This window comes from Oncorhynchus masou, chromosome 28 (genome assembly GCF_036934945.1).
Source record: "Oncorhynchus masou masou isolate Uvic2021 chromosome 28, UVic_Omas_1.1, whole genome shotgun sequence".
Lineage (NCBI taxonomy): Eukaryota > Metazoa > Chordata > Actinopteri > Salmoniformes > Salmonidae > Oncorhynchus > Oncorhynchus masou.
The window spans coordinates 3,977,215-3,998,324 of NC_088239.1; the positions used below are offsets into that span (position 1 = coordinate 3,977,215).

General features: G+C 45.2%; 2 protein-coding genes across 2 annotated transcripts in view; one reads left to right on the plus strand and one right to left on the minus strand.

Annotated features, from left to right (window-relative positions):
- Nucleotides 1-820: 820 nt before the first annotated feature.
- LOC135518493 (XK-related protein 9-like) lies at nt 821-6,486 on the minus strand. The gene is made up of 5 exons (XM_064943664.1): nt 6,459-6,486; nt 4,093-4,674; nt 2,900-3,111; nt 1,794-1,876; nt 821-1,703 (listed from the first exon to the last, which is right to left on the minus strand). The coding sequence occupies exons 2-5, from the start codon at nt 4,407-4,409 to the stop codon at nt 1,149-1,151; spliced, it is 1,167 nt and encodes a 388-aa protein (XP_064799736.1). The 5' UTR covers nt 4,410-4,674; nt 6,459-6,486; the 3' UTR covers nt 821-1,148.
- A 1,754-nt stretch (nt 6,487-8,240) lies between these two features.
- LOC135517113 (translocating chain-associated membrane protein 1-like 1) overlaps nt 8,241-21,110 on the plus strand; it is a 29,095-nt gene continuing 16,225 nt past the window's right edge. The window contains exons 1-2 of the mRNA XM_064941143.1: nt 8,241-8,515; nt 17,498-17,561. Of these exons, the coding sequence (XP_064797215.1) occupies nt 8,393-8,515; nt 17,498-17,561 (187 nt within the window). The 5' untranslated portion in view covers nt 8,241-8,392. The remainder of the gene's footprint in view (nt 8,516-17,497; nt 17,562-21,110) is intronic.

A 21,110-nucleotide genomic window follows, 5' to 3' on the forward strand; every position in this document is an offset into this window, starting at 1 on the left:
CACCAAATAGACAGTCCACCAAATAGACAGTCCACCAACTAGACTGTCTACCAAATAGACAGTCCACCAAATAGACAGTCCACCAACTAGACTGTCCACCAACTAGACTGTCTACCAACTAGACTGTCTACCAATTAGACTGTCTACCAACCAGACAGTCCACCAACTAGACTGTCTACCAAATAGACAGTCCACCAAATAGACAGTCCACCAACTAGACTGTCTACCAACTAGACTGTCTACCAACTAGACTGTCCACCAAATAGACAGTCCACAACTAGACAGTCCACAACTAGACAGTCCACCAAATAGACAGTCCACCAAATAGACTGTCCACCAAATAGACAGTCCACCAACTAGACAGTCCACCAACTAGACTGTCCACCAAATAGACTGTCCACCAACTAGACTGTCCACCAAATAGACTGTCTACCAACCAGACTGTCTACCAACTAGACAGTCCCCCACCAGACAGTCCACCAACCATACTGTCCACCAACTAGACTGTCCACCAAATAGACTGTCTACCAACTAGACTGTCCACCAACTAGACTGTCTACCAACCAGACTGTCTACCAACTAGACTGTCTACCAACTAGACAGTCCACCAACCAGACAGTCCACCAACTAGACTGTCCACCAAATAGACAGTCTACCAACCAGACTGTCTACCAACTAGACTGTCTACCAACCAGACTGTCTACCAACTAGACTGTCTACCAACTAGACTGTCTACCAACCAGACAGTCCACCAACTAGACTGTCTATCAACCAGACTGTCTACCAACTAGACTGTCTACCAACTAGACTGTCTACCAACCATACTGTCTACCAACCAGACAGTCCACCAACCAGACAGTCCACCAACCAGACAGTCTACCAACCAGACTGTCTACCAACTAGACTGTTCACCAACTAGACTGTCTACCAACCAGACAGTCCACCAACTAGACTGTCTACCAACCAGACATTCTACCAACCAGACAGTCCACCAACCAGAGTTTGTCTTAGCAGTTACATTTCTCCAACCCACCCCCCTTAGCTGTTTAACAAAACAACGTGTCTGGGTGACACCTTTGTTGTTTTTCAAATGCCTGATTGTCCTTTTAACTCCTCCATTGAATATGTGGTAAATAGGAAGGTGGGCCTCAGAGTTGTAGGAAGTTCCTCATTCTCAGCATTGTATCTGGTTCTCTCTCCTGTCCCGTGTGTCCATCCACCTCATCTGCCTGTAGACTCCTCCCTCTGGGGTGATAGACAGTATAATACAGAAGCAGATAGGCCAGCCCTAGAACGGTCCCTCCAAATATCAGCAGAGTCACCGGCCAAAAGTACTCAGTAGCGTTAACCTCTGGCCTCACCAGAACCAGCAGCAAAGGACCAGAGAGGTTCACAAACGCAAAGAGAACGTAGTACACAGCCATCTGCCATCTGGTATCCTGTCCTTTCACGTTAAAGAAGGTGAATATGAGGACGACTCCCACGATTATCCGATAGAGCCTCTCTAGACCTTTAGACGTGCAGAAGTCAGTACGGACCCAATGGGCCCAGAGGGTTCCGGCCAGCCAGACGACAGCCATTCCCAGGGTACTGTAGGGGCTGAGGACGAGGAAGAGGCTGAGGCTGAGGATGTGAGCGGTGATGGTCAACAGCTTGTACAGGAGGTAGACGAATGTAGGAAGGCCAGAAGGCATCTCTCGGACCTGGGGATGTTATATTCATTATTATATATATATATGATAAATTGATTATGTTATTATATATTATTATATTATATATTATTATTATATTACCTGGGGTAAGGATCGACGGAGACACCGACGGTAGTCCACTATAGCCCAGGCGATGTTGATGAATGAGCCCACCATGCAGATGCCTGGACAGGGGGAGACGAGACACACAGTAGAGAAGGATCTTACAATACTGGCATGTGTGAGAAACAGGCATGTGAGAGACAGGCATGTGAGAGACAGGCATGTGTGAGAGACAGGCTTGTGAGAGACAGGCATGTGAGAGACAAGCATGTGAGAGACAAGCATGTGAGAGACAAGCATGTGACATATTTGAGGTTGTGGTAGACATTCACTCACAAGGAGAGCAGCAGACCAGAGGGTCTAGTCTGGTTATCGTGTGGAGAGAAATGGAGAACAAAAGTTGTGGCAGTGGCTGCAGATTCTCACACCCCCCTCCTCTCTTTCTCTCTCTCCCCCCTCTCTCTATCCTCTCTCTCTGTCTCCCTCCTCTCTCTCTCCCTCCTCTTTCTCCCTCCCCTCTCCCTCCTCTCTCTCCTCTCTCTCTCTCTCTCTCTCTATCCTCTCTCTCCCCTCTCCTCCCGCTCTCTCTCTCCTCTCTCTCTCTCTCTCTTTCTCCTCTCTCCCCCTCTCTCTATCCTCTCTCTCCCCTCTCCTCCCGCTCTCTCTCTCCTCTCTCTCTCTCTCTCTTTCTCCTCTCTCCCCCCTCTCTCTCTCCTCACTCTCCCCTCTCTCTCTCTCCCCTCTCTCTCTCCCTCTCCCTCCTTCTCCCTCCCCTCTCCCTCCTCTCTCTCTCTCTCTCTATCCTCTCTCTCCCCTCTCCTCCCGCTCTCTCTCCCTCTCTCTCTCTCTCTCTCTCTATCCTCTCTCTCCCCTCTCCTCCCGCTCTCTCTCCCTCTCTCTCTCTCTCTCTCCTCTCTCCCCCTCTCTCTCTCCTCACTCTCCCCTCTCTCTCTCTCCCCTCTCCTCCCTCTCCTCTTTCTCCCCTCTCTCTCTCTTTCCTCTCTCCCCCTCTCTCTCTCCTCTCTCTCCCCTCCCTCTCTCTCCACCCTCTCTCTCTCTCCTCTCTCTCCCCCCTCTCTCTCTCTCTTTCCTCTCTCCCCCCTCTCTCTCTCTCTCTCTCTCTCACATACACACACACAACTCACATTGTATTGTGGACTTGTGTCCATGGCCCAGCAGGATATACATCTGGAAGAGGAGCTGAGGGACACTCTCCAGGAACGTCTCAAACAGTTTGAGCATGCTCAGATCGGTCGCCCGACCAAACAGGACCAAGTGGGTCTCTCTGGAGAATTCAGCAGTCCCAGGTGACTTGAACCACACCACCATGTATCCTGTCTTCAACAGGTGGTAGTACCTGAGAGAGAGAGAGAGAGAGAGAGAGAGAGAGGGAGAGAGAGAGAGAGAGAGAGAGAGATGTGTGTCGGTATAGAGATAAACAGACTGCCGCAACCTGATTGGCTGAAGGCGATACGTAAACATCCGAGACAATTATTAGCCACTGTTGCATTGTGGGTGAAAATTATGTTTCATAAAACACACCGTATGCGTATTCTCCTTGCCTTCTCGACATTAAATCGAGTTAAGGAAGACATTTTCAGGCTGAATGGAGAATGTTTGGTGTACAAACCCATCCACGGGTTGTAATCTACTAAGTTACCGGTGGCACAATCACAGGATGACAATAAAGGTGTGTTGTATGGCTACTCAGCCATATCTTATATGTTAATATGTTAATATATGTTAATGTGTTAGTATATGTTAATATATGTTAATATATGTTAATGTGTTAATTACTAATTTACCAGGTCATCTATGGCAATCCATGGTTTTTAAATCCTCTTATTTATTTTTTATTATTTCCTATATTTCCTATATGTGATAAGGCCACACAGAGTGGCAGAGATAATTACAGACACCAGTGATCGGGGTGGCAGGGTAGCCTAGTGGTTAGAGTGTAGAGGCGGCAGGGTAGCCCAGTGGTTAGAGCGTTGGACTAATAACCGAGCTGACAAGGTACAAAATCTGCCGTTCTGCCCCCGAACAGGCAGTTAACCCACTGTTCCTCGGCCGCCATTGAAAATAAGAATTTGTTCTTAACTGACATGCCTCGTTAAATAATAATAATAATAATAAACTGCCACTATATGTCTTGTTAGAGTTTACATAAAATCCTTGAAAGTTTCCCAAATTCTGGTAGTTTAATGGTAAACTTTGTAAGTTTCCAGTAATATACCGTTCGTTTGTACCCCTAATCTTGTGAACATCTCCAGCTAACGTCACTATAAAGTTGATAACAGATATAGTGATCACATTTCAACCTCACATCATCACATACCTGGTGAAGATACCCAGATGCAAAACATGGAGTCCAATCAGTCTTCCTCTGTTCATCCCAGATATTAGCTTGTCTCCACCAGGATTAACCAGTGGGTTCCTCATGTCATCTCTGTACCAGGTGTAGCTGAAGACCTGTGTGGCTGCTGAGCCAACCACCACAAACAGTAAAGTCAGCCCAGCCCAAACCAGGTCTCCAACCAGGAAGTACTTCACCGCTAGTCCAACGTCTGTCACAATGTCCACCAGGTAAAAGCCCAGTCCAATGACGGTACAGATCCATCGAGTTCTAGTGAACTCCGAGTCTGTTTGAAGCATGTTTTGCTGCTCAGGTTTTCACTTAACGGCAAATCCTAATTCCCACTTAAATCAAATGTTCACTTCGCCTCCCAGTGACTTCAATGCACGAGGAAGTGGAAATTCTTTAGTTAGATGCTGTGGCTGGGCAATACTGGCTGAGTTTGTTTTTGGGAGTTGGTGGTTCTGGACAGGTTTGCCTCAATTGACAATGTTCCGACTGATCCGAGATTTCCCGAGACTATTCTGTCCCCAATAATGTTTGAAATGACAAGATCTTCATGCCCTGTAAATGTATACGAAGTACAGAATATTATTAGGACAAAGTATAGAATATTATTAGGACAAAGTATATAATATTATTAGGACAAAGTACAGAAAATTATTAGGACAAAGTATAGAATATTATTAGGACAAAGTATAGAATATTATTAGAACAAAGTACAGAAAATTATTAGGACAAAGTATAGAATATTATTAGGACAAAGTATTAGTATAATCTGGTCACATGCATATTTGTGAAACAGATAAATAAACATTTAAACGTTCAAATCCATACATGGCCGTGACTGTATATTTATTCAGATGATGTGGCCTGCTTCCCTGATTGAACTTTGGCATTTGCCTGCACTTTTCTCATCATGAAGAGAGAGGAAAGGGAACAGATAAGTAGAGACAGGTAACATAATAGACTAATAGAGATGGGTAATGTAGTAGACTAATAGAGATGGGCAATGTAGTAGACTAATAGAGATGGGTAATGTAGTAGACTAATAGAGATGGGTAATGTAGTAGATTAATAGAGATGGATAATGTAATAGACTAATAGAGATGGGTAATGTAGTAGACTAATAGAGATGGGTAATGTAGTATACTAATAGAGATGGGTAATGTAGTAGACTAATAGAGATGGGTAATGTAGTAGACTAATATAGACACGGGTAATATAATAGACTAATAGGGAGAGGTAATGTAATAGACGAATAGAGATAGGTAATGTAGTAGACTAATAGAGATGGGTAATGTAGTAGACTAATATAGATGGGTAATATAATAGACTAATAGAGATGGGTAATATAATAGACTAATAGAGATGGGTAATGTAGTAGACTAATAGATATGGGTAATGTAATAGACTAATAGATATGGGTAATGTAGTAGACTAATAGAGATGGGTAAGTTAATAGACTAATAGAGATGGGTAATGTAGTAGACTAATAGTGAGAGGTAATGTAATAGACTAATAGAGATGGGTAATATAATATACTAATATAGATGGGTAATGTAGTAGACTAATAGAGATGGGTAATGTAGTAGACTAATAGAGATGGGTAATGTAGTAGACTAATAGAGATGGGTAATGTAGTAGACTAATAGAGAGAGGGGTAGTAGAGACAGGTAATGTAATAGACTAATAGTGAGAGGTAATGTAATAGACTAATAGTGAGAGGTAATGTAATATACTAACAGTGAGAGGTAATGTAATAGACTAATAGAGATGGGTAATGTAGTAGACTAATAGAGATGGGTAATGTAATAGACTAACAGTGAGAGGTAATGTAATAGACTAATAGAGATGGGTAATGTAGTAGACTAATATACACAGGTAATATAATAGACTAATAGAGAGAGGTAATGTAATAGACTAACAGTGAGAGGTAATGTAATAGACTAATAGTGAGAGGTAATGTAATAGACTAATAGAGATGGGTAATGTAGTAGACTAATAGAGATGGGTAATGTAGTAGACTAATAGATATGGGTAATGTAATAGACTAATAGAGATGGGTAATGTAATAGACTAATAGAGATGGGTAATGTAATAGACTAATAGTGAGAGGGGTAGTAGAGACAGGTAATGTAATAGACTAAGAGTGAGAGGTAGTGTAGTAGACTAATAGTGAGAGGTAATGTAATAGACTAATAGTGAGAGGGGTAGTAGAGACAGGTAATGTAATAGACTAATAGTGAGAGGTAATGTAATAGACAAAGATTGATAAAAGACAACAACAACAACAACAAAAATAGATTGTTCAATATTTTCTAGAAGTGAAGCATAGCGGTACTCACCGGTGTGTCTTCACTCGTCCTGTCAGTGAACCAAATGACCAGGCACGCTGCTCCAAAGTCCGTCTCTCTTCTGGAGCTCCACCCTAGCGGTGACAACCGTAACCAACACCGACAATCATACGTCATTATAGATTCAACGCCTGGGCTGTGTGTGTGTGCGTGTGTGTGTGTGTGTGTGTGTGTGTGTGTGTGTGTGTGTGTGTGTGTGTGTGTGTGTGTGTGTGTGTGTGTGTGTGTGTGTGTGTGTGTGTAGACCACTGACATGTGAGTTGATGTGTGTGTGTGTGTGTGTGTGTGTGTGTGTGTGTGAGGTAATGTCTCAATTAGCCAATTTCTCTACAAATGTACACACACAGACAGACACACGTGAGTCAACTCAAGGCACGGGTCTACTGGAAATACCACAAAGGGAAGCACACATTCTCAAAATTGTTCAGATTCCGTTTCAGGTTTTAGGTGTGCCAATGATGTCATCACTCATCACACGCTCTGATAACTGTGTGAATGCAGCGCTGAGTGTGAGAGAGTTTGTGCAGGTGTATGTTTGGGTCTGTGTGTGTGTGTGTGTGTGTGTGTGTGTGTGTGTGTGTGTGTGTGTGTGTGTGTGTGTGTGTGTGTGTGTGTGTGTGTGTGTGTGTGTGTGTGTGTGTGTGTGTGTGTTTGGGGTGTGTGTGTGTGTGTACTTTTTGCGTACAAAGGGAGTCAAAGAAGTACATAAATGGAGTGTAGTAAAATCACAGGGTCCACCAGGGTTCACCAAGACTTAGTGCTGAGCGATTTGTGCTTTTTGAGGTTTGTCTGTCTGTCTGTCTGTCTGTCTGTCTGTCTGTCTGTCTGGTCTGTCTGTCTGTCTCTGGTCTGTCAGTCTGGTCAGTGTCTGTTTGTCTGTTTGTCTGTCCGTCCGTCTGTCTGTCTGCCCGTCTGTCTGTCTCTGGTCTGTCAGTCTGGTCAGTGTCTGTCTGTCTGTCTGTCTGATCTGGTCTGTTTGTCTGTCTGTCTGGTCTGTCTGTCTGTCTGTCTGCCCGTCTGTCTGTTCATCTGTCTGTCTGTTCCTCTGTCTGTCTGTCTCTGGTCTGTCTCTTAACACAGTTCATTTCTGAGATATTATTCTCCAAGGATTCTGACCCTAATTAGTTTGAAGGAAATGAAAGAGCAAATCTAAAGTACTGCACAACTCAACGGCAACTTTATTGAAATGTGGGTTGTTCTAATCTACTCAAACGCACCGTTTTCTGGGTCACACAGAAGACTCCGTTCAGTATTTTAACACGTATTAGAACCATAAGTTCTAGGTCCATTTATATGGTCACAGTCAGGTAGAAAACAGGAAAGAGGCAGATATATCCATTTAAAAAATAAACAATGGTTTCTCAATAATCATCGCTTGTGAAACGTTTAAAAAAACAACATATGCTGATATGCCCCTTAACTTTCAAATCAGCAAAACAAAAGACAATCTTTCAAATAGAAAAATATACACTTCCTGTAGCAGTTTAGCACACATCCATACATTGTGTCTGTCTCCAGTTGACAATGCACGCAAAATAACATGCATTGGTTGTTTTTTTATCACTTATCCAGAAAATCCTGTTAACGGTTTCGATTTAATATCTCTTATCCAGTCGATCTTAAAAAATCGTTTCGATTGACTATCACCTTTCGGGGTTGTGAAGAGGAAGACACGTAAAACCAACGGTCTCTGCACTCCAGACATTTAGGGGGCGGTAAACCGCTCCGCTCTACCGACGACGCGCGTCGGCTGGGATCCTCCCACAAGAAGAAGAGCAGCTCGCTAGTCATTTGCTGGTCCGTGTTTGAGTGAGGAGCAGGACGAAGACGGACAGATAACAATACCGAATACTTGGTCATATATATTCACTCTGCTTTTGAGTTGCGCCGGTCGCTAAAAGTTCCCGTTTTGGAAGCCGTCCAAAATGGGTTTCCGCAAAAAGACCAACAAGAACCCGCCGGTGTTGAGCCACGAGTTTATCATCCAGAACCATGCAGATATTGTTTCCTGTGTTGCTATGGTGTTCCTCCTCGGGTTGATGTTTGAGGTAGGTCTCGTCCACATGTTCGAGGGGTCTGGGGTGCAATAAGAACTAAGCTTTCCAAATAATGTGACTCGTAAAGCTACGATGTGTCAACTCAACTGGGGAGAGAAGATGCTGAACCGTCACGTCAGCCTATAGAAAGTGGTCATGGCGGCTCAACTCCGCTATGCCTCTTCCTCTAGTGATGAATCCATAGTGTCTCTATTGTCGTGTCTTTGAGTTGAAAAGGCGTGTAGTGGCCTACTGTTATTATAGCTGTACAACTGACCACCATTTCCACATGGTTCCTTTACTAGTCTAGGAGCCACTTGTAAAATTAGAATAATTTGGTATACCTCGCATTGCAATCTTTGTGGTACCAACTGGAATGCTAAATAGATTCTGAGATTGTGACATTTAAGCGGCTAACGTTACAATGTTGCAGTTTCGCTGGATACAATATTGTGCAAGAAAGACAGTCCAGCGTGGATACTTTTACTAGTGTTCTGCCAGCAGCACAAATAACGACGTCACGTATGTCTGGTAATGAGAGAACCTTCAAAATAAAAGCCCACCTTTCGAAACGTTGGCAACAATTCAAAAGATGGACACTTTAATATATATATATATATATGTGTGTGTGTGCCAACAAGAAAAGACAATTGGTCATTTTTGAAAACATATATGGTTTTAACATTTTTTTTATCTGACTAATATTGAAAGGAAATGTTGGCAGTGAAATGAGAATATTGGCTTGCAGAGAGACCTTTTCTAACTGTCTGGTGGAACATACTCTGCAAGGTCTTACTAACCTAATGTGTAGTTTGAGTACATAAAAGGCAGTGAAAACACAGCATTGCTTCAACAGAGGCTTCAAAACAGCGATATGTGTGATCAAATCAAATTCATTTATAAAGCCCTTCTTACATCAGCTGATGGATATCTCAAAGTACAGAAACTCAGCCTAAAACCCCAAACAGCAAACAATGCAGATGTAGAAGCACGGTGGCTAGGAAAAACTCCCTAGAAAGGCCAAACCCTAGGAAGAAACCTAGAGAGGAACCAGCCTATGTGGGGTGGCCAGTCCTCTTCTGGCTGTGCCGGGTGGAGATTATAACAGAACATGGCCAAGATGTTCAAATGTTCATAGATGACCAGCAGGGTCAAATAATAATAATCATAGTGGTTGTAGAGGGTGCAGCAGGTCAGCACCTCAGGAGTACATGTCAGTTGGCTTTTCATAGCCAATCATTCAGAGTATCTCTACTGCTCCTGCTGTCTCTAGAGAGTTGAAAACAGCAGGTCTGGGACAGGTAGCACGTCCGGTGAACAGGTCAGGGTTCCATAGCCGCAGGCAGAACAGTTGAAACTGGAGCAGAAGCACGACCAGGTGGACTGGGGACAGCAAGGAGTCATCATGCCAGGTAGTCCTGAGGCATGTTTCTAGGGCTCAGGGCCCCCGAGAGAGAGAATTAGAGAGAGCATACTTAAATTCACACTCGAGAAATACTCCAGATAGAAAAGACTGACCCTGAAACTACTGCAGCATAAATACTGGAGGCTGAGGCAGGAGGGGTCAGGAGACACTGTGGCCCCATCCAACGATACCCTCTGACCGAGCCAAACAGGCAGGATATAACCCCACCCACTTTGCCAAAGCACAGCCCCCACACCACTAGAGGGATATCTTCAACCACCAACTTACCATCCTGAGACAAGGCCGAGTATAGCCCACAAAGATCTCCGCCACAGCACAACCCAAGGGGGGGGCGCCAACCAAGACAGGAAGATCACGTCAGCGACTCAACCCACTCACACCCCTCCTAGGGACGGCATGGAAGAGCACCAGTAAGCCAGTGACTCAGCCCCTGTAATAGGGTTAGAGGCAGAGAATCCCAGTGGAAAGAGGGGAACCGGCCAGGCAGAGACAGCAAGGACGGTTCGTTGCTCCAGAGCCTTTCCGTTCACCTTCACACTCCTGGGCCAGACTACACGCAATCATTTGACCCACTGAAGAGATGAGTCTTCAGTAAATACTGAGTTGAGACCGAGTTTGCGTCTCTGACATGGGTAGGCAGACCATTCCATAAAAATGGAGGTCTACAGGAGAAAGCCCTGCCTCCAGCTGTTTGCTTAGAAATTCTAGGGACAATTAGGAGGCCTGTGTCTTGTGACCGTAGCGTACGTGTAGGTATGTACGGCAGGACCAAATCAGAAAGATAGGTAGGAGCAAGCCCATGTAATGCTTTGTAGGTTAGCAGTAAAACCTTGAAGTCAGCCCTAGCCTTAACAGGAAGCCAGTGTAGAGAGGCTAGCACTGGAGTATTATGATAAAATTTTGGTGTTCTAGTCAGGATTCTAGCAGCTTTGTTTAGCACTAACTGAAGTTTATTTAGTGCTTTATCCGGTTAGCCGGAAAGTAGAGCATTGCAGTAGTCTAACCTAGAAGTAACAAAAAGCATGGATACATTTTTCTGCATCAATTTTGGACAGAAAATGTCTGATCTTTGCAATGTTACGCAGATGGAAAAAAAGCTGTCCTTGAAACAATCTTGATATGTTCGTCAAAAGAGAGATCAGGGTCCAGTGTAACGCCTAGGACCTTCAGTTTTACACCTTGAGGAGATACAGACAAGATATCCTCAACCGTTTTGGAGCCAAATAAACAAGTTAGGACCCAAACGACATAAGAAAATTCCAATGGAAGAGCTGGGGGGGAGGGTGAAATCTGATATTACATCGGTACTTAAGGAGTTTGCCAGTTTGTTCTCGGGAAATGAAAAAGGTGGCATATTTTGAGGAAGAATTTGATAAAGACATATGTTCCCTGAGGACTAAAATGGAGTTCTCTTTTATACATGTATCCTGTACTTTTAATGAGGAGCTGTCTGCGGCAGAGGTTAACCTGTAGTGACGCCCGGCCCGTGAACGGGACCGTTATCATCTAACACCAAGAGGTTAAGGTGATTGACGCTGCGAAAAAATGGGAGAGTGTGTGGCGTTTATGGGCTGCCGAATGAAGTTTTAAAATCCACTAAATTAATTGACCTCCTATATGATTTTCTTCAAATGTGTTTTTGAGTTCAGTCTACTGCCATCCACTGGGTATGAGTCTATAGTGTATGAGTACACCATACTGCCATCCACTGGGTATGAGTCTATAGTGAATGAGTACACCATACTGCCATCCACTGGGTATGAGTCTATAGTGAATGAGTTCAGTCTACTGCCATCCACTGGGTATGAGTCTATAGTGAATGAGTACACCATACTGCCATCCACTGGGTATGAGTCTATAGTGAATGAGTTCAGTCTACTGCCATCCACTGGGTATGAGTCTATAGTGAATGAGTACACCATACTGCCATCCACTGGGTATGAGTCTATAGTGAATGAGTTCAGTCTACTGCCATCCACTGGGTATGAGTCTATAGTGTATGAGTACAGTCTACTGCCATCCACTGGGTATGAGTCTATAGTGAATGAGTTCAGTCTACTGCCATCCACTGGGTATGAGTCTATAGTGTATGATTACACCATACTGCCATCCACTGGGTATGAGTCTATAGTGTATGAGTACAGTCTACTGCCATCCACTGGGTATGAGTCTATAGTGTATGAGTACACCATACTGCCATCCACTGGGTATGAGTCTATAGTGAATGAGTACACCATACTGCCATCCACTGGGTATGAGTCTATAGTGAATGAGTTCAGTCTACTGCCATCCACTGGGTATGAGTCTATAGTGAATGAGTACACCATACTGCCATCCACTGGGTATGAGTCTATAGTGAATGAGTTCAGTCTACTGCCATCCACTGGGTATGAGTCTATAGTGAATGAGTACACCATACTGCCATCCACTGGGTATGAGTCTATAGTGAATGAGTTCAGTCTACTGCCATCCACTGGGTATGAGTCTATAGTGTATGAGTACAGTCTACTGCCATCCACTGGGTATGAGTCTATAGTGAATGAGTTCAGTCTACTGCCATAGTGTATGATTACACCATACTGCCATCCACTGGGTATGAGTCTATAGTGTATGAGTACAGTCTACTGCCATCCACTGGGTATGAGTCTATAGTGTATGAGTACACCATACTGCCATCCACTGGGTATGAGTCTATAGTGAATGAGTACAGTCTACTGCCATCCACTGGGTATGAGTCTATAGTGAATGAGTTCAGTCTACTGCCATCCACTGGGTATGAGTCTATAGTGTATGAGTACACCATACTGCCATCCACTGGGTATGAGTCTATAGTGAATGAGTACACCATACTGCCATCCACTGGGTATGAGTCTATAGTGTATGAGTACACCATACTGCCATCCACTGGGTATGAGTCTATAGTGAATGAGTACACCATACTGCCATCCACTGGGTATGAGTCTATAGTGAATGAGTACAGTCTACTGCCATCCACTGGGTATGAGTCTATAGTGAATGAGTTCAGTCTACTGCCATCCACTGGGTATGAGTCTATAGTGTATGAGTACACCATACTGCCATCCACTGGGTATGAGTCTATAGTGTATGAGTTCAGTCTACTGCCATCCACTGGGTATGAGTCTATAGTGTATGAGTACAGTCTACTGCCATCCACTGGGTATGAGTCTATAGTGTATGAGTACACCATACTGCCATCCACTGGGTATGAGTCTATAGTGAATGAGTACACCATACTGCCATCCACTGGGTATGAGTCTATAGTGAATGAGTACAGTCTCTGGGACTGCCATCCACTGGGTATGAGTCTATAGTGAATGAGTACAGTCTACTGCCATCCACTGGGTATGAGTCTATAGTGTATGAGTACACCATACTGCCATCCACTGGGTATGAGTCTATAGTGTATGAGTTCAGTCTACTGCCATCCACTGGGTATGAGTCTATAGTGTATGAGTACACCATACTGCCATCCACTGGGTATGAGTCTATAGTGTATGAGTACACCATACTGCCATCCACTGGGTATGAGTCTATAGTGTATGAGTACACCATACTGCCATCCACTGGGTATGAGTCTATAGTGAATGAGTACACCATACTGCCATCCACTGGGTATGAGTCTATAGTGAATTCCATTCCCAAATCTCGAACTAATGACCCGAGAGTACCACTGAACTATAGCGGCATACGTACGATCTATAAATTATATTTATCCATTTTCATCCATCCTCAATAGGCTTTTGAGGATCAAAACATTCTGGTGGAAGAACAAAATGTTTTTCATAAATCCAGAGCCTGTACAGATCATATCTTTTCGGTCTGTACAGTTGGTGTGAAGGATGCAGACTGGTGTTCAACCAGACAACACACAGACAATGTCCTGGTGTTAAAGATGGAGACTCGTGATCAACCAGACTAAAACACAGATAATGTATTTTTGAAAAACAGGTACTAAGAAGTGTTTATCAGTTTTGTTTTGGTGAAGACATTCTTGAGTTTACAAGCAATTATAAACATTTGTGTCTTTTTTTTATTGATGAACATATTACCTTTTCTAAACGGAACATCTGCCCTGGCCAACTCAGGAAGTAGAGCTCTTGGGGGAGTTATAAAAACAAACGCTAAGATATTGGTTATAAAAACAAACGCTAAGATATTGGTTATAAAAACAAACGCTAAGATATTGGTTATAAAAACAAACGCTAAGATATTGGTTATGCCACGTATTCTAAACTGCATCAGACATGCGTGTTCCTGTTCGGGACTATTCAGCAGGAGTGTGTGGTGCTAAGAGGTATTTTAAAAGGCGAACATGTCCATAACAGAGCAGTACCTTACTTTTTAAGGTGTTCACAAGTTTGCACCTATACTTGCAATCACAAGGGACATGGGCTGGGATCAAGGCCTGTATGGTGAGACTATGGAATAGACTGTTGGACGGGCTGGGAACAAGGCCTGTATGGTGAGACTATGGAATAGACTGTTGGACAGGCTGGGAACCCTGTGAGGGGAGATGGAAGGCCTGTATGGTGAGACTATGGAATAGACTGTTGGACAGGCTGGGGACCCTGTGAGGGGAGATGGAAGGCCTGTATGGTGAGACTATGGAATAGACTGTTGGACGGGCTGGGAACAAGGCCTGTATGGTGAGACTATGGAATAGACTGTTGGACGGGCTGGGAACAAGGCCTGTATGGTGAGACTATGGAATAGACTGTTGGACAGGCTGGGGACCCTGTGAGGGGAGATGGAAGGCCTGTATGGTGAGACTATGGAATAGACTGTCCTAAACTGGACGGGCTGGGAACAAGGCCTGTATGGTGAGACTATGGAATAGACTGTTGGACGGGCTGGGAACAAGGCCTGTATGGTGAGACTATGGAATAGACTGTTGGACGGGCTGGGAACAAGGCCTGTATGGTGAGACTATGGAATAGACTGTTGGACGGGCTGGGGAGATGGAAGGCCTGTATGGTGAGACTATGGAATAGACTGTTGGACAGGCTGGGGACCCTTATAGAAAATTTGGGCAGAACTGAAAAAGCAAGCAAGGAGGCCTACAAACCTGACTCAGTTACACCAGCTCTGTCAGGAGGAATGGGCCAAAATCCACCCAACTTATTGTGGGAAGCTTGTGGAAGGCTACCTGAAACGTTTGACCCAAGTTAAACAATTTAAAAGGCAATGCTATCAAATACTAATTGAGGGTATGTAAACTTCTGACCCACTGGGAATGTGATGAAAGAAATAAAAGCTGAAATAAATCATTCTCTCTACTATTATTCTGACATTTCACATTCTTAAAATAAAGTGATGATCCTAACTGACCGAAGACGGGAATTTTGTCAGGAATTGTGAAACTTGTAGTTTACATGTATTTGGCTAAGGTGGATGTAAACTTCAGACCTCAACTGTATGTACATTATTTTACTGCTCTAGGGATATAATTATTGTTTGGATAACCTTATTTGCTATTACGTGTTTATTTTTCTCCTTACATTTTTTTCACTCTATATGTGATGCAGAGGACACCGGATGAAGAAATGTGAATTATTATGTTTGTTTATGTGCCAATTAATCCCATAAGGGATGGTTTGCCAACTAGTGATTTGACACTAAAATAAAATTTCATTCATTCATAAAATGTCAAATTCAGTCAGTGCAAGAAAGCCATGTAAAAGACTAATAGTTGAACCAAGTCATATTTCAGGTATATAAAAAAAAAAAAAAAAGTTCTCTACAAACAAATCTGTATCCTGTGTTCATTCTATTAGCATATTGCTATGGGAGTGGGGGTGGGGGGTAGAACAAAGTGATGCTGGATATGAACAACGCAGTCCCCCTCCAACTACACATATTTGCTTAGTAGAGACCCTACTGTGTACTTCTCCGCCTCACTTTAATTGAGACGGGAAGAAAACCTCTCTCTCCACAAGTCAATATACAGTCTATTACATTGCAGTTGCTGTATTGCTGTATTAAACCTGTATTAAACCTAGCACAAGAGACACATTTAAGTTTAGCAGACTATTGAGTAATTCAGAATCAACATTTTATTAAAAGTATATTTATTTAAATACAGCCTAGACCATAGCTTTCAACATACCAATATTTGTGAACATTCATTCCCAAAGTTTAGCATATCTTTGCAAAGGGACTCTTATTCTGAAGGGAGAAAAATCCTAGCTCGTCCTGCCAGCATAACATCCTGCTGCGAGGAGAACGGGGATGATTCTTCCTGTGCGCAGATCAAGTGTTACGTGGCAATCACTGGGCGACTGTGAGCGCTGTCATCGTTTGTGGGTATCCCCCCAATTCATAAAAAAAAAAATTAAAGATTAAAAAAGATTCTGTAAAAGTCCCAAGAATCGCAATTCATTTTACAAAGTGAACAGCTTACGTTTTAAAACAATTAGTGTTTTTTTTTAAATGTATTGTTGGTTTACACAGTTGTATTTTTTTTTTGCTTCATGTTTACTGGGGTCAACTAAGAAAAAGGGGAACAGGGACAGCTTAATATTTTATGCGTTTTTTATTTCTTGGTCCAACAAGAGAGAACCAAACCTTGTGTTACCTAAGCCCATGCAGAGAAACCTCATGATGAATAACGCGTCGATGTATTGATGTGACATAGAGGAGGACAGCGCAAGCTTCTAACGGCTAGCTCACCCTGCGACTCAGATCCGTGACGTAGCTTTGTTTACGTTTGTTGTTAACGTTATAAACCTGACATAAATAACGCACTGGGTAGAATTGTGACGTAAATGTACATACAAAGTATTAGCGCATCAAAATATATATTTTTAAAGTTTCCAAAATTATGTTTGTTTTGTAAATAGTTTTTGTTGTCCTGCTTAAATTAACCAACCATAGCTAGGAGAAGCTTATCGGTTTGTCCCATAGAGGAACGAGATCCAGTTTACAGTAGGGATCCCCTGTACTGGGCGTTAGGCGGGGCCGTACTGGGGGTTAGGCGGGGCCGTACTGGGGGTTAGGCGGGGCCGTACTGGGGGTTAGGCAGGTGGGGGTTAGGCGGGGCCGTACTGGGGGTTAGGCGGGGCCGTACTGGGGGGTTAGGCGGGGCCGTACTGGGGGTTAGGCGGGGCCGTACTGGGGTTAGGCGGGGCCGTACTGGGGGTTAGGCAGGTGGGGGTTAGGCGGGGCCGTACTGGGGGTTAGGCGGGGCCGTACTGGGGGTTAGGCAGGTGGGGGTTAGGCGGGGCCGTACTGGGGTTAGGCGGGGCCGTACTGGGGGTTAGGCAGGTGGGGGTTAGGCGGGCCGTACTGGGGGTTAGGCAGGTGGGGGTTAGGCGGGGCCGTACTGGGGGTTAGGCAGGTGGGGGGTTAGGCGGGGCCGTACTGGGGGTTAGGCAGGTGGAGGTTAGGCGGGGCCGTACTGGGGGTTAGGCAGGTGGGGGTTAGGCGGGGCCGTACTGGGGGTTAGGCGGGTGGGGCCGTACTGGGGGTTAGGCAGGTGGGGGTTAGGCGGGGCTAATCCTGTGTTTTATGTCTAAACAATCATCTCCCTTGGCCCCTCTGTGATCCAGGTCACCTCGAAGGTTGCAGTGCTGTTCATCACTGTCCAATACAACGTTACCATCTCTGCAAATGGTGAGTTTAACTTTTATATTGTTCCCCATATTAACTTTTAGCAATTTATATATTTGTAATATATTTTTAATTTAATTTTACTTGGTCAACTGTATGCTCTGGTATGGAGGTTATATCGACTTCCTCTTTTGCTTTCATAAAACAAAATTCATGACATTTTATTTTGAATGAATGACAAAGCAAAAAATTCCCTGTGACATCCTCATTTCTTACCCACCTATTTGTCAGTGTGTCTGGACCTACTTTGCCTGTTATCCTGTCAGTGTAGAAACTTAACTCGGCAGCCTATAACTAGAATCTACTTGTAGTTCTAGAATCAGAAGGATTCTCCTATGGGGTTACAGAATAGAACTCTACTCTACTGGCCTTGCACTTCTAGAACACTGTTTCCACTTCTAGAACACTGTTTCCACTTCTAGAACACTCTTTTTTTCCCCCCTGTGATGCTACATTTAGTCTTCCTGATTTATAATGTTCTCCTGTTTGGTTGTCCTTGAAGAATTGGGGCTAGGGTTTACTACAGGCTACAGCATCACAGCCTCGGTTGTGTCCCAAATGGCACCCTATTCCATATGTGGTGCTCTGCTTTTGGCCAGGGCCTATTGGGTAGTGCGCTATATAGGTAAAAAGTTGAATGAATGTTTTTCTACAAACTCCTCCTTGTAACACTCATTCTATAACAGTGGAGCTCCGAACTCATTTATTCTAGCCATTCTACTTCCTGTACTACTTAAACCTAGCAGTTCTACTTCCTACTCTACTTTGCCTTATTTAAAGTCATGTGCGAGGTGCTGGTGGAATGTGTTTCGTGATGTCAGATTTCATTTGAAGAGCAGATATTCTGGGCCGCTTCCCAAATGGCCCCCTATTCCTGACACGGTGCATTACATTACAGAGCCCTATGGACCCTGGTCTAAAGTAGTGCACTACATAGGGAATAGGGTGTCATAGGGCTCTGGTCTAAAGTAGTGCTCTACATAGGGAATAGGATGTCATAGGGCTCTGGTCTAAAGTAGTGCACTACATAGGGAATAGGGTGTCATAGGGCTCTGGTCTAAAGTAGTGCACTACATAGGGAATAGGGTGTCATAGGGCTCTGGTCTAAAGTAGTGCACTACATAGGGAGTAGGGTGTCATAGGGCCCTGGTCTAAAGTAGTGCAATGTATAGGGAATAGGGCTCTGGTCTAAAGTAGTGCACTATATAGGGAATAGGGTGTCATAGGGCTCTGGTCTAAAGTAGTGCACTACATAGGGAATAGGGTGTCATAGGACCCTGGTCTAAAGTAGTGCACTACATAGGGAATAGGGTGTCATAGGGCTCTGGTCTAAAGTAGTGCACTACATAGGGAATAGGATGTCATAGGGCTCTGGTCTAAAGTAGTGCACTACATATGGAATAGGGTGTCATAGGGCTCTGGTCTAAAGTAGTGCACTACATAGGGAATAGGGTGTCATAGGGCTCTGGTCTAAAGTAGTGCACTACATAGGGAATAGGGTGTCATAGGGCCCTGGTCTAAAGTAGTGCACTACATAGGGAATAGGGCTCTGGTCTAAAGTAGTGCACTACATAGGGAATAGGGTGTCATAGGGCTCTGGTCTAAAGTAGTGCACTACATAGGGAATAGGGTGTCATAGGGCTCTGGTCTAAAGTAGTGCACTACATTGGGAATAGGGCTCTGGTCTAAAGTAGTGCACTACATAGGGAATAGGGCTCTGGTCTAAAGTAGTGCACTACATAGGGAATAGGGCCCTGGTCTAAAGTAGTGCACTATATAGGGAATAGGGTGTCATAGGGCCCTGGTCTAAAGTAGTGCACTACATAGGGAATAGGGCCCTGGTCTAAAGTAGTGCACTACATAGGGAATAGGGTGTCATAGGGCTCTGGTCTAAAGTAGTGCACTACATAGGGAATAGGGTGCCATAGGGACATATATTCAGTTTACGGTGCTCATAAGCCCTCTGTCATTCATTAACAGGCTGGTGTTTTCAGCTAAATTACTTGAGTAGCAGGTCAGGCAGGTATTTCCTAGTCAAGTTGCCTTTTCGGCTTCAGTAAACCTTTTCCTCACTTGTTATATATAGTATGTGGTTCTTAAAGCATCCTTGAAGGCCTTTGTAAAGGCTTTGAAACCTTAATAAATGCTACGTGTATGTTTGTCTGAAGTGGGACCTCGGTGTGGTTATAGGGTCGGCTCCGACAGTGGGACCTCGGTGTGGTTATAGGGTCGGCTCCGACAGTGGGACCTCGGTGTGGTTATAGGGTCGGCTCCGACAGTGGGACCTCGGTGTGGTTATAGGGTCGGCTCCGACAGTGGGACCTCGGTGTGGTTATAGGGTCGGCTCCGACAGTGGGACCTCGGTGTGGTTATAGGGTCGGCTCCGACAGTGGGACCTCGGTGTGGTTATAGGGTCGGCTCCGACAGTGGGACCTCGGTGTGGTTATAGGGTCGGCTCCAACAGTGGGACCTCGGTGTGGTCTGGTGGTTATAGGGCCGGCTCCGACAGTGGGACCTCGGTGTGGTTATAGGGCCGGCTCCTACAGTGGGACCTCGGTGTGGTTAAAGGGCCGGCTCCGACAGTGGGACCTCGGTGTGGTCTGGTGGTTATAGGGTCGGCTCCGACAGTGGGACCTCGGTGTGGTTATAGGGCCGGCTCCGACAGTGAGACCTCGGTGTGGTCTGGTGGTTATAGGGCCGGCTCCGACAGTGGGACCTCGGTGTGGTTATAGGGTCGGCTCCGACAGTGGGACCTCGGTGTGGTTATAGGGCCGGCTCCTACAGTGGGACCTCGGTGTGGTCTGGTGGTTATAGGGTCGGCTCCGACAGTGGGACCTCGGTGTGGTTATAGGGCCGGCTCCAACAGTGAGACCTCGGTGTGGTCTGGTGGTTATAGGGCCGGCTCCGACAGTGGGACCTCGGTGTGGTTATAGGGTCGGCTCCGACAGTGGGACCTCGGTGTGGTTATAGGGCCGGCTCCGACAGTGGGACCTCGGTGTGGTTATAGGGCCGGCTCCGACAGTGGGACCTCGGTGTGGTTATAGGGCCGGCTCCGACAGTGGGACCTCGGTGTGGTTATAGGGCCGGCTCCGACAGTGGGACCTCGGTGTGGTTATAGGGCCGGCTCCGACAGTGGGACCTCGGTGTGGTTATAGGGCCGGCTCCGACAGTGGGACCTCGGTGTGGTTATAGGGCCGGCTCCGACAGTGGGACCTCGGTGTGGTTATAGGGTCGGCTCCGACAGTGGGACCTCGGTGTGGTTATAGGGTCGGCTCCGACAGTGGGACCTCGGTGTGGTTATAGGGTCGGCTCCGACAGTGGGACCTCGGTGTAGTTATAGGGCCGGCTCCGACAGTGAGACCTCGGTGTGGTTATAGGGTCGGCTCCGACAGTGGGACCTCTGTGTAGTTATAGGGCCGGCTCCGACAGTGAGACCTCGGTGTGGTCTGGTGGTTATAGGGCCGGCTCCGACAGTGGGACCTCGGTGTGGTTATAGTGCCGGCTCCGACAGTGGGACCTCGGTGTGGTTATAGGGCCGGCTCCGACAGTGGG

What these genes read in the sequence shown, in the direction of transcription:
- LOC135518493 (XM_064943664.1), bottom strand. Translation starts at nt 4,409, where the DNA reads ATGCTTCAAACAGACTCGGAGTTCACTAGAACTCGATGGATCTGTACC. An exon ending in ACACAAGTCCACAATACAAT is followed by an intron (nt 1,877 to 2,899) that starts GTGAGTTGTGTG and finishes CCCCCTGTCCAG; the next exon opens with GCATCTGCATGGTGGGCTCA. An exon ending in TCCGTCGATCCTTACCCCAG is followed by an intron (nt 1,704 to 1,793) that starts GTAATATAATAA and finishes TAACATCCCCAG; the next exon opens with GTCCGAGAGATGCCTTCTGG.